Source organism: Lissotriton helveticus, chromosome 7, assembly GCF_964261635.1.
Source record: "Lissotriton helveticus chromosome 7, aLisHel1.1, whole genome shotgun sequence".
Taxonomy (NCBI): domain Eukaryota; kingdom Metazoa; phylum Chordata; class Amphibia; order Caudata; family Salamandridae; genus Lissotriton; species Lissotriton helveticus.
In genome coordinates this window covers 404,219,399-404,232,501 of record NC_136068.1, presented here as the reverse complement: position 1 = coordinate 404,232,501, position 13,103 = coordinate 404,219,399, and the positions used below count along the sequence as shown (strand labels likewise).

General features: G+C 50.5%; 1 protein-coding gene across 2 annotated transcripts in view; it reads left to right on the top strand.

Moving 5' to 3' along the window:
* LOC144766788 (inactive serine/threonine-protein kinase TEX14-like) overlaps positions 1-13,103 on the top strand; it is a 1,338,527-nt gene that overhangs the window by 1,081,114 nt on the left and 244,310 nt on the right. For both annotated transcript variants that reach the window (XM_078650521.1, XM_078650519.1), the window contains exon 17: positions 7,311-7,420. In XM_078650521.1, the coding sequence (XP_078506647.1) occupies positions 7,311-7,420 (110 nt within the window). The remainder of the gene's footprint in view (positions 1-7,310; positions 7,421-13,103) is intronic.

Below are 13,103 nucleotides of genomic sequence, written 5' to 3'. Positions count from 1 at the left end.
CTTAGGTTTATTTCTAAACATGTCTAGAGTTAAATTAGACACTTTGCTATTTAAGTCACCCACCAGTAATATATAGGGGGGGTGATCAACCTCTAGTAATTGTTTGACATAGGAAAACATTCGCTTTAGAACTGTATTAAAAATATCTTCGGGGGGAATATATGCATTTAAAATTATAAACGAAGACCGTCTACCCACTGAGGCTAAATTAGTAATAGTTATAGATTGGAAAAGATTACTGGTGTCCGTGTAGTGGGAGAATTGCCATTGTAAAGAGTTAGATAGCAAGCAGGCAATTCCACCTTTTGCGTGGCCTTTTTTAGAAGGAGTTGCAGGGGCCTCCAGGACAAAATAATCTTTCCCTCCATATGGGAGATTTTTACACCATGTTTCCTGGATACATAGCACATCTGCATTTAAAGAAAGTAAAAAATCAAATTTCTCTGGGCAATTATACAGGCCAGCAGCATTCCAAGAGACAATTTTTAATTGAGTGTTAAAGATGTTGAAATAGTCGTATATCCTTTTTGCCTATCCTTTTTGCCTGTGTTGCTTATGCGGCCCCGCGCCGGGCCTGGCTGTTCCCAATTTGTTCACTTTTGGGCACGAGGCGCGTAGCTGAAGCGGAACGCATTCTGTGGACTGACACTTCACCGCCCATTGTAATAGCTATGGCAAAAATTTTAGGGTGGTTATGGACTTTGAGGGCTCGCCTAATAACCCAGAATGAGTGTCAAAATTGAGGCGCCCCAAAGTAAGGCTCATATCATCCAGCTCCTCATGGGGGGGCAGAGTGTGTGTCCCAATTATGTTCTATATGGTTATATGCCAGGAAGTATATTAATTATAATGGTATTTTACCTAACAATGAGATTTGTACATATCTTAATTGTTTTATTTTGTACTCTAACGAGTTTTTAATTGATTTTAATTCATGAATCCCACATATTGGGGATGTGAAGTAGTTTTATTTATATGATCTATGTATGTCTTCCTAGTGCTTTATGTTTATGTATAATTAATTCCATTTGTATTATTGTGAATCGCTTTTATGACTGTAAATTGTCAAATAAAGCTGTTGAAAGGGATGGTATCACACGATTTGCAGGACTTGTATTTTCCTATACCAATCCTGCTATCCAAGAATAGATTGTCTGTTTTGTTTATGGTTTGACTCACTACCAGTTTTTGGTCCTTCCTTTTGGACTTACAATACCCCATTAGGTCTTTATGAAGGTCATATCAGTGGTTGAAGCTCATCTGCTCAGGGATATATCTGTTCCTGTACCTCAATGACTGGGATAGGCCCACCACAGCTGGTCTCTGATCACCTTCAGCTCTCTCCCTTAACTCTAACCTGGGTTTTTCAAACAGTCACCCCAAGTCAAACCTCCTTCCCGCAGAACATCTGCCCTTCATTGAGATCATTTTGGGCTTGATTGATCTGAGGAGGTTCCCCCATGTACAAGCCCATGGTATGACAACAATGTCAGAGTGTGGTAGCTTTTGTTCCGGCACTGTCAGTCCTGCGGCTGCTAGGACTCCTTGCCTCCTGCATACTGCTTTTTGCACATGTCCAATTGCATACTTTGGCTCTACATCTGAATCTCCATTTTTAGTGAGTCCAACGCATTAAGATTATTCTGATCCTTGTCACTGGATTGTGCAATCCCTTTCACAAGAAAGTCCCCTATAGCCATTAGGGCGCATTCAACTATGGGTAACTACTTCTTAGCTGTTGCCCATGAGCGTTGTCGTTGTGAACATCTGTCAGGCTGCCTTGTGCGCCTTGATCCACACATTCACCTGGTACTGTTGCCTTCGCTCTGAAGTCTGGAGGGATGATCATTGTTCTAGGACCGAACTGAAAGAGTAGTGTAATGCCCTCCTCAGACTCACCTCGTTGGAGGTCCCACTTGGCTAGTGATTCACCTGATGTGGAAAAATAAATATCAGAAGAAAATGTGACTTATCTTTCTGATGGATACTCAGTCCCCCTGCAGATTCCTCAGGAACCAGCCTGCCTTACTATTCTGAGTGAAGGCATTGATGATTTTGGTAATAGAAACCTTAGTTCTTTTGTGCACTGCCATCATTCAGTCTATCGTATAAATCTTTCTTCGCTCCGTAGAGTGTGGAAAAAAATGCGAAAGGGAGTGACCCTTGACTTTCCTGGTAGGTCGCTCCCCCCCGCTGCAGCTCCGCCGTCACCCCGGTGTCTCCTGTTACCGGTGGTGTATCGAGGCCCTCCACCACCCGCAGGCTCCACCTGCGCCTCATCCCTGGTGGCCAGTGGTGGCCTTAGGGACGCTTCGCTTGCTGCCTGTTGCTTTGTGCCTGCTTTGTAACTGTCTGTGCCCCCTGCCCCCCGCTCACCGCTCTGATTCTGTGCCCCTTTTTATTTTGTACCCCTCGCCGTTCTTTGTACCCCTGTGCTGACTTGTGCCTCTGTGCCCCTTGATTTTGTCCCCTTTTCTCTTCTGTGCCCCGCGCCGGTCTCCTGCCCCCCGTCCCTGCCGCTGCCTCCCCTGCGGCCCCGCCCCCTCCGCGCCCATTCGTTCAATTGTCCCTCGCCTCCCGCCTCCCAGCTGCTCCTCCCTCCCCACCTCCCCATATATGGCGGCCGCTGCGCGGTGAGGAGAGCGACCCTTGACTTTCCTGGTAGGTTGCTCCCCCCCGCTGCAGCTCCGCCGTCACCCCGCTGTCTCCTGCTGCCGCCTGTGTATGGAGGCCCTCCACCACCCGCAGGCTCCACCTGCGCCTCATCCCTGGTGGCCAGTGGTGGCCTTAGGGACGCTTTGCTTGCTGCCTGTTGCTTTGTGCCTGCTTTGTAACTGTCTGTGCCCCCTGCCCCCCGCTCTGATTCTGTGCCCCCTTTTATTCTGTACCCCTCGCCGTTCTTTGTACCCCTGTGCTGACTTGTGCCTCTGTGCCCCTTGATTTTGTCCCCTTTTCTCTTCTGTGCCCCGCGTCGGTCTCCTGCCCCCTGTCCCTTCCGCTGCCTCCCCTGCGGCCCGCCCCCTCCTCGCCCATTTGTTCACCCGTCCCTCGCCTCCCACCTCCCAGCTGCTCCTCCCTCCCCACCTCCCCATATATGGCGGCCGCGCCTAAGGCAAGCTCGCCTGCGCCCGCCCGCGCCTGGACCGCGCCCAGCGCCAGAACCGCGCCCAGCGCCAGAACCCCTGGCCCCCGCACCAGCCATGAAGACCGCCTCCATTACGACGCCAGCACCCTCGTCGCTCTCAACCAAGGAAGAACCCATACCTGCTGCAAGGCCGCCCCGAAGTGCACCCATTGCCCCTTCACCTGCCGGAACTGCAGCTTCATCTGCCTCAAAAGCACCAAGACGCCTGCCACGCTGGAACCCAACCAGCTTAGATGCATCCTGATCAACACTCGCTCCGCACACAAACACGCCGTCGAACTCTGGGACCTACTCGACACCACATCACCGGACGTCGCCTTCCTGACCGAGACCTGGATGAACGACACCTCCTCACCAGACATCGCCATAGCCGTCCCAGACGGGTACAAGATCACCCGCAGAGACCGCACCAACAGGGCCGGAGGAGGAATCGCCATCGTCCACAAAAATACCATCAGGGTAGCAACAAACACCAACGACACCCTCAGCACCGCGGAACACATGCACTTCCAGATCCACATGGACCCCAAGACCACCCTAAGAGGCACCCTCCTCTACAGACCACCAGGACCCCGGCCTCAATTCTGCGACTCCATCGCCGACCTCATCAGCACGCACACGTTGACCTCCACCGACTACATCCTCCTCGGAGACCTGAACTTTCACCTGGAGAACAACAACGACAGCAACTCCTCCACCCTGATCGACAATCTCGACAACCTCGGACTGAAACAGCTCGTCACGACGCCGACCCACAGCGCCGGCCACACGCTAGATGCCATCTTCTCCTCAAGCCCCCACGTCACCTTCAGCCACGCCTCCAAACAGACAGACCACCACTGCATCCACTTCTCCTTCCGAAAACCCCTCACACACCACCGCACACTACAGACCCCCCGCCGCTGCTGGGGCAAAGTCACTGAAGAACTACAGACAAGCCTCGTACTCAACCCTCCGACGAACCCCACCAACCCAGATGAAGGTGCACTCACCCTTGAACGCTGGATGAACGACTGCGCCAACACCATCGCCCCGCTGAAAAACCCCACCAGCAGAAACACCAGCAGAAGAGTCAGCTGGTTCACCCCGGAACTCCTTGACTCAAAACGCACCTGCCGGAAACTGGAAAACATATGACACAGCGACAAGACGCCAGACAGCCGCACTGCCCACAAAGATGCCATCCGCAACCACCCCCACCTCATCAGGACCGCCAAAAGAACCTCCTTCACAAACCGCCTTGACAACAACGCACACAACAGCAAGGAGCTCTTCACCATCGTGAAGGAACTCTCCAACCCCAGCTCCAACGCCAACGACATCCCACCATCGCAAGCCCTGTGCGACTCCCTCCCCACCTTCTTTCATCGGAAGATCACCAACATCCATGACAGCTTCAGACCCCGGACGACCCCTGCCGACCACACCGCACGAACCCCCCGCACCCCACCTCCCACGACACCCTGACAACCTGGGCCAACGTGAGCATCAAGGACAAAATCAAGACCATGGGAACAATCCACTCCGGTTCCCCTTCCGACCCTCTCCCGCACCACATCTTCAACAAAGCCAGCAATTCCCATCCGACCCCACCTGCACAAAATCATCAACCTCTCCTTCGAGACCGCCGCCTTCCCAAGAACTGGAAGCACGCAGAGATCAACGCCCTACTGAAGAAACCCAAGGCGGATCCGAGCGACCTCAAGAACTTCCGTCCCATCTCCCTGCTTCCGTTCCCAGCAAAGGTCATCGAGAAGATAGTAAACACCCAGCTCACCCGTCACCTCAAAGACAACAACATCCTGGACCCGTCCCAATCAGGTTTCCGCAGCAACCACAGCACGGAGACCGCCCTCATCGCCGCCACAGACGACATCAGGATCCTACTAGACAACGGCGAGACGGCGGCCCTCATCCTCCTGGACCTCTCTGCCGCCTACGACACCGTCTGCCATCACACACTACGCACATGACGCAGGGATCCGAGACAAAGCCCTGGACTGGACCACCTCCTTCCTCTCCGGCAGAACTCAGAGAGTCCACCTCCACCTCCCCCCGTTCCGATCCGATGCCTCTGAGATCATCTGCGGCGTCCCTCAAGGATCTTCCCTCAGCCCGACTACGTCTACATGGCTCCACTAGCACGCATCGCCTGACAGCATGACCTCAACATAATCTCCTACGCCGACAACACTCAGCTGATCCTCTCCCTCACCTGCACTGCCAAATCCAACCTCCACCAGGGAATGAAGGCCGTCGCAGACTGGATGGAGGACAGCCGTCTCAAACTGAACACAGACAAAACGCAAATCCTCATCCTCGGGTCCAACCCCTCCGCATGGGACGACTCTTGGTGGCCCACGTCACTGGGGTCCCCACCAGCCCCCACCGACCATGCACGCAACCTGGGAGTCATCCTCGACTTGAAACTCTCCATGACCAAACAAGTCAACGCAGTCTCCTCCACCTGTTTCAACACCCTCCACATGCTCCGCAAGATCTACAGATGGATCCTGACAAACACGAGGAAAACAGTCACCCAGGCCCTAGTCAGCAGCAGCCTCAACTACGGAAACGCCCTCTACGCCGGAGCCTCGTCAAAGCTCATCAGCAGACTACAGAGAATCCAGAATGCCTCTGCACGCCTGATCCTCGACGTCCCGTGCCGCGACCACATCACCCCCCACGTGAGGAAGCTGCACTGGCTCTCCGTCGACAAAAGAATCTCCTTCAAGCTCCTGATCCACGCGCACAAGGCACTCCACAAAACCGACCCAGCCTATCTCAACAGTCGACTCTCCTTCTACGTACCCAACAGGAAACTCCGCTCTGCCGATCACGCCCTGGCCACGGTCCGACGCATCCGGAGAACTACTTCCGGAGGCAGATCCTTCTCCCATAGCGCCGCCAGGACCTGGAACACCCTCCCCCTCTACCTGTGACAAACCGAAGACCTGCTGACCTTCAGGAGACAACTCAAGACCTGGCTCTTCGGCCAATAGCAGCACCCCCCCCCCCCCTCCTTGGAACCCTCACGGGTATGTAATGCGCTTTACAAGTTATATGATTGATTGATTGATTGATCTTGTGGGGGACGGGTGGGCACCTTATATGGCTCTAGGGCCTTATCTATAGTGGAAGGCCTGTAGCCGTTGCTGGAGCCACGTGATCCCACGTCTGTACTAAGCAGCTATTTTCAAACTGAGGCGTCAACTCACCATGTTAGGAACATTTTGGATGATAGACGGACTAGATCGTTTCTGGGATCTGAGCAAGTGTTCATCAACTTTACAGGCTCCAATGGCTATTTGTTTCCTTTCGATGTGGGAGGAGGTCAAAACTGTGAGAGCTCATTCCTCTACACACAAGGAGGGAATCTGTGTTCAGGAATACAGATGAAAGGCATGCAGCAACGCTGGTGCTCGGTGCTTCTGGTGGCAGAGTAGAGACTGCTGCATTATACATGAAACTGGAAGTCACTGTTCCACGTCTGATGTGGATTAACAACTTCTGTCTAATTTAAGTGGCCTATGGTATGGTTTTGGATTTGACTTTTATTGGCAAGTGCTCACTCACCCCATCATCAAATATGTCCTGATGCGGTGAAAGGCATTATCAATATGAAATCTGTCAGGTTCCTACTAAGCCATACCGTTAGTCCTCTTATAATTCTGCAACTATTTCCTACTTATCGGGCAGAAGCAAATCTGTGCATTTTTCAACACCTTTTAAAGGAAGAGCCCCATACGATCCCGCTCCGAATAATTAAATACGTATGAACAGCAGGTAAATATGAATGCCGTCCTCCAGCACCACCCCAGGAGCCACAACGCTGGCTAAGGTTAATTCTTGTCAATTTACCCCACTAATGAGAAATACCCCACATTTGTTGGGCCAGGATGTATATTTCATATGTATTAATGGCAGTGAGTTACTAGAGGCACTTGCCGGGCTAGAAGTTCAAACTTTCAGTTGTTTGATTTTAGCAGAATCAGATATGGTATTGACTTTTGATATTTTGTCTGTAACGTTACTCTGTCTCCATGTTAATCCCCGGGCTCTTATAGAGATGTCAACAATTATAGGCGGGAAGAGGGGGATCTAGAATGCATATTAAAACAAGTCACTAATCTATTGTTTCTTTCCATTTCTTATCAAACTACAGTTTTCAAAAGATGTTCCAGAAGTAGCAGATGTATTCCAAAGTCCAAATGCTCTCTACGTGTCCAGCGAGAAGAAGTCACCTCCAGACCGACCTTTCACAGAGTTGCAATCGTGAGTGAAGCATATGAAACCTGGTGATTTAAACTATGGTATTAGGACTTGTCGTTGGAGCCCCTTCTTACCCAGTGGGACTCTCCTTTAACTGTACCCTCCCCTATTCAACTTTTCCTAGCAATATCCTATCATATAAAGCATCACTCAAGCTGTATTCTTTCTGGTCATGCCCTCCTACCACAGCTGCTTCTACCAGTGTCCTCACTCTGCCAAATGGACCTCTGCCTTATGCTGTCTTAGATAGCCTCTCTGGCAGACTTTTTAGTCTGCCTCCCAATTGCTATCAATTCGTTACCGGTATCCTATCCTAGTAATTCTTGCTGATGTTCTCCCTTAGTCAGCCTGTCTTAGGAGCATCTACTTCAAGGAAAATAATTTCAAATTATCTTACACCTTGGAGAAAAGAGATTCTAGGGCAAGTTAGAAGGCAGCGGTTATGCTCTGACCTTCTTTACCTCTAGCAGTAACCAAAGGGTTAAACATGCAATACTTCATCAAAAAGCAATATCAAAAACTTTCAATGAATACTTCTCCCTATAGATTTCTCACCTTAAGAATACGCCCCCAGGTGTCAAACTGGTCTGGGAATTCTTTTCTCCAGCAGGATCTCTCGAGCGCCACAATTTGCCACCTTACCATTCTCTAGATTAATGTCACCATTATATCAGCCTTAACCAGTGCAGTGAAGTCAGTCCAGCTTTTCCATGCCAGGATGACATGGTCTGGAGCTCTCCATACTTCACCAACAAAGTTTTCCTCAGCTTCGCCAGTGACTAGGCAAAATGTCTCCTCTGAAGGTTTTAGGTGGTGGTGGATGATGTTCTTGTGTTCTCTCAATCTGTATCTTTGTCAGCAGCATGGGACTGCAGGTGATAGCCTTGTTACTCTTTCGGACTGCTGCATTGAACAACACATCAGGCATGGATGGCAGGTGCTCGTCTTTGGCAGTTGCTGCCTTTCGGCCAGGGGCTGGGTCTCTGTTTCAAAGGCAACAAAGATTCTAACATGGTAAACCACACATCAGGAAGCAGCAGCACAACTCCCTCCAGTCATGTTATTGAACTACCTTTCACTTTATTCACATAGATCACTCTCCACTGGTAGAGTTGTGACCCTTCACGATTCGAGTTGGTCCTGGCTTCACTCCCAACTTAAGTCAACTCTTTTGGTTGCTCCACACACTTGGAACAAAGCTGGGCTTTTCCTCCCGGACAGCTTCTTCTCTTGCAAGACCAATGACAGCTGGACTTCTAGGCGCTAGATAGACCCATAGCTTCTCCACCGAGTTGCATAGACTTCAGGTGCACCAGCTCTGGTCTTGCAGCAGCTCTTCGGGTACTCAATGACACGCTCAGTTTCTTGATCAAAAAGTTGAAGAAGTTGAAACAATATGTTGATCCACTGTCTGAGGTCCTGGAACCGGTTTGGGTTGTGTAGAAGCTGAACCCATTCTATGCACCCCGATTTTTACGTGAGGCAAGTCAGCTCTAGGATCTCTTGTTGATTTAGCGGTAAGAGACTAACCTCCCTATCAAGACAAACATTAACCCCTTCGATGTGAGGCGAATTCCCCCACAGCATGCGGGGAGGAGGGGGCCGCGCCACGGTGCTCGTGACAAGCCCAGCTCGTCATGAGGCACAGTGGAGCTGGGCTCGTCACGACTCCGCCCACTAATTGATTCTGCCACAAAGGCGGGGAATCAATTACACGTGGACGCGCCACACCCGTTATGACGAGCCCAACTCGTCATGAGCACAGCTCCACCGTGCCTCATGACGAACTGGGCTCGTCATAAGCAGGCAAGGGGTTAATTCAGCAGAGTGAAGTCAAAATAGAAACTGGGGGGTATATTATCAACAACTAGCGATAATTTTTGTCTCTAACTTGTTTAGAGACAAAAATTATCGCCGCACATCGGCGATTTTTATCGCAGATAAACCTTGCTATTAGCAAGGTTTATCGCAAATGCGATAAAAAACGCCCGCAATGCATGAATATCGCTGAAAAGTCAGCGATATTCATGCATTATCGAGCAAATGCTCTTAGCCATGTTATCCACCTCCCATTGGATAACATGGCTAAGAACTGCTCAGGGCAGGTGTTAGCTTTTGGAGATATTCGCCCTTAGCGCAAATATCTCCAAAAGTTGGTAATAGGAGATAGCGATGTTAGCGACTGTTTCCAGTCGCTAACATCTTGGCACGCCCACTTTGCATATCATTAGTGATAAATATCACTGACATGCAAAGTGGGGCCCATGATGGTCGCTATCTCCTATTAGCTGTCGCTAACTGGTGTTAGCGACAGCTTGGTAATAGGGAGATAATTTTATCTCCGCTTTCTTGGCTTTTAAAGCCAAAAAAGCGGAGATAAAACCCCTTGATAATATACCCCTGGGTCCCTTAATACCTGGGTTCTAGATCAAAAATAGAGTTTAAAGGATTTGTTATTGAATTATTAATGAAAACAATACAGAGAAAATGCATACATTTGTCATAAAGACTCAGATTTAAAATACAGAATCACAAATCATAATAAAATCTCTATTTATGCAAGTATATGTTTCTAAATTCTGAGTTTCAAACTTATAAAGAGTACTGACAGCATTCACAGGGAGGACAAGAAAGTTTCAAAATATTCTGAGAAAATGTCGAGAAGAAAATGAAAAATCCCTCCTGATCTGTCAAAACTAGGGGTTTTGATACACAAATTATGCATAAGCCTACCTTCAATCAGGGATTAGCATGTTAGCCCTGGAGAATATTTGGGAGTTAGGACTTCCATTCAACAACGTCAAAGAACTGGTAAATAAGTTGACAAAGCTTGTCTCTATTGAAAACGATAACGAATGCCTAAATAAGCGGGCCCACAGCTGGTTCGTGATACAAAGCTACCCAAAATGCTCACCACAACCGTATCTCGGAACCAGCTTTTCAGGACCACTAAAAGAATGCTTCTTGGCACTGAGGATGGGGAGCTTACCTGCTAAACGCCACATGCCCCCCTGGAAACATACATTCCCATCTACACTATGCAGATTATGCGGCGAAACCAACGAAGACATGCTGCACCTCCTATGCATATGCAAGTCCCTAGACCGGGAGAGGAGAAGGATGTTAAAACCACATTTAAATGAAATGCATATCCGGTCATGCAGGCAGGCAGTGAAGGCGTGCTTCAGCAGGGCCAACGTTACATTAACCTGCAGTTTTGTCCGTTTCATGAAAACTGCCCAAAGAAAACTTTTCGCCGCAGCTTGAGCACAATTGCTCACGCCCAAGCCCTTTTGTCTGGTAACTCTCCCTGACCCCCCCCCCCCATGCTTCGACTCTAAGTCCAGTCGTTCAAGCCCCACAATAGAACATTAGATTTACGGACACTGGCGTCGCCCCTAGCCCGGGACTCACCCACAGCCCTTATTCAAACTTCACACCCCTACCGCAAATATACTGTATGTATTTTTAACCAGCTAACTGTTCGATTTTAAAACATATCCTCCACGCTTTTAAGGAAACATAAAATTATGCTATATATGTATTCATTTATAAATTTTAAACTAATGTGTGGACTGCTAAGATTTTAATTAATCAATGCAATAAAGATTGACCATCTTGATACACAAATTATGCATAACAATTAATAAAACTGCAAACTATATCAATCTGAACATTGGTTTATTGCAGCTGCTGTGTTCTCTTTGAGTTGTGAGCACTTGTCCACTAATCTGTATCCACATCTCTACCCCTAAGGAGCCTTACACTGCGTGTTCACGCCTACTACTGAGAGTCATGTGTAGAAGGGGTACTTGACCCAGTTGTTTAGGATCCAAAGTGGGTCGGCCCTTGGGCATCAGGAGTAAAAGGGTTCATTCCCCACAGATGGGCCCAGTAGCACATGCGTGCCCCGTTGCCCTCTGAATACCTAAGGAATATGGTGCCACCCTCTCCCGGAGCCCACCAGCAGACCCGACCGACCCATACACCGCCGCTCGCAACCTCAGACAGTGGATCAACGACTGCGCCAACACCCTCTCCCCACTCAAGGAGCCCTCCAATACCCACACCAGGAAGAAAGCCAGCTGGTTCACCGGGGACCTCCAGGCCTCCAAACGAATCTGCAGAAAACTTGAAAAAAACTGGATCCATGATCAAACACCGGAAAGCTACACAGCCCACAAGAACGCCACCCGCAGACACCAGCACCTCATCAGATCCGCCAAAAGGACCTCCTTCAAAGACCGCCTAGACAACAACGCACACAACAGCAAAGAGCTCTTCAACATCGTGAAGGAACTCTCCAACCCCCGCTCCAACACCAACGACATTTCACCTTTACAAGACCTGTCGACTCGCTGGCCACCTTCTTCCATCGCAAGATCTCAGACATCCACAACAGCTTCCACGCCGTCACCACCCCGGCAACTACTGAGACCCCTGCTTCCACGAACACCACCCGCACCAACCGCCTGCTCACCTGGACCAACATCAACGACGACTACACCATCAAGTTCATGAACACCGTCCACTCCGGATCCCCGGAAAAGCCCTGCCCACACCACATCTTTAACAAAGCCAGCAGCACGATCGCACCCCATCCCCAGAAAACCATCAACATCTCCTTCGAGACAGCGACCTTCCCGGAGAGCTGGAAGCACCCAGAGACAACCCCTTATTTAAGAAACCCAAGGCGGACCCAAAGGACCTCAAGAACTTCCGACCCATCTCCCTGCTCCCGTTCCCGGCGAAGGTCATCGAAAAGGCCTTCATCAAACAACTGACCAGCTTCCTCGAAGAGAACAGCATCCTGGACCCGTCCCAGTCCGGGTTCCGCAGTAACCACAGCACCGAAACTGCCCTCATCACCGCCACGATGACATGAGGACCCTGCTTGACAACGGAGAAACCGCAGCCCTCATCCTCCTGGACTTGTCAGCCGCCGTCGACACGGTCTGCCTCCGCACACTTTGAACACGCCTCAACGACGCCGGAATCCAAGAGAAGGCCGTGGACTGGACCTCCTCCTTCCTCTCCGGCAGAACACGGAGCGTCCGCCTCTCCCCCTTCCGCTCCGACAAGACAGAGGTCCTCATCCTCAGATCCACCCCCTCTGCCTGGGACGACTCCTAGTGCAGTCGGCCACCAGGAGTCGTCCCAGGCCGACTGCACTAGGAACACCCCCAACACACACCGGCCACGCACGCAACCTAGGGGTCTTCCTCGACTCTACCCTCTCCATGACGAAGCAGGTCAACGCCATCTCCTCCTCCTGCTACAACACCCTCCGCATGCTTCGCAGGATCGTAGAGGGAATCCCAACCGAAACAAAAAGGACGGTCACCCAGGCCCTCGTCAGCAGTAGACTAGACTACGGAAACGCACTCTACGCAGGAGCCGCGGCCAAACTCCTGAAACGACTCCAATGCATCCAGAACGCCTCCGCACACCTGAACCTTGGCATCCCTTACCGCTGCCACATCACACCCCACCTGAGAGACCTGCACTGGCTCCCTGTCAACAAGAGGACAACCTTCAAACTCCTCACCCACGCACACAAGGCACTCCACAACACCGGACCAGCGTACCTCAACAGCCGACTCAGCCTCTACACCCCCACCCGCCAGCTCTGCTCCGCAGACAGCGCACTCGCCACTGTCACCCGCATCCGAAGAGTGACTGCTGG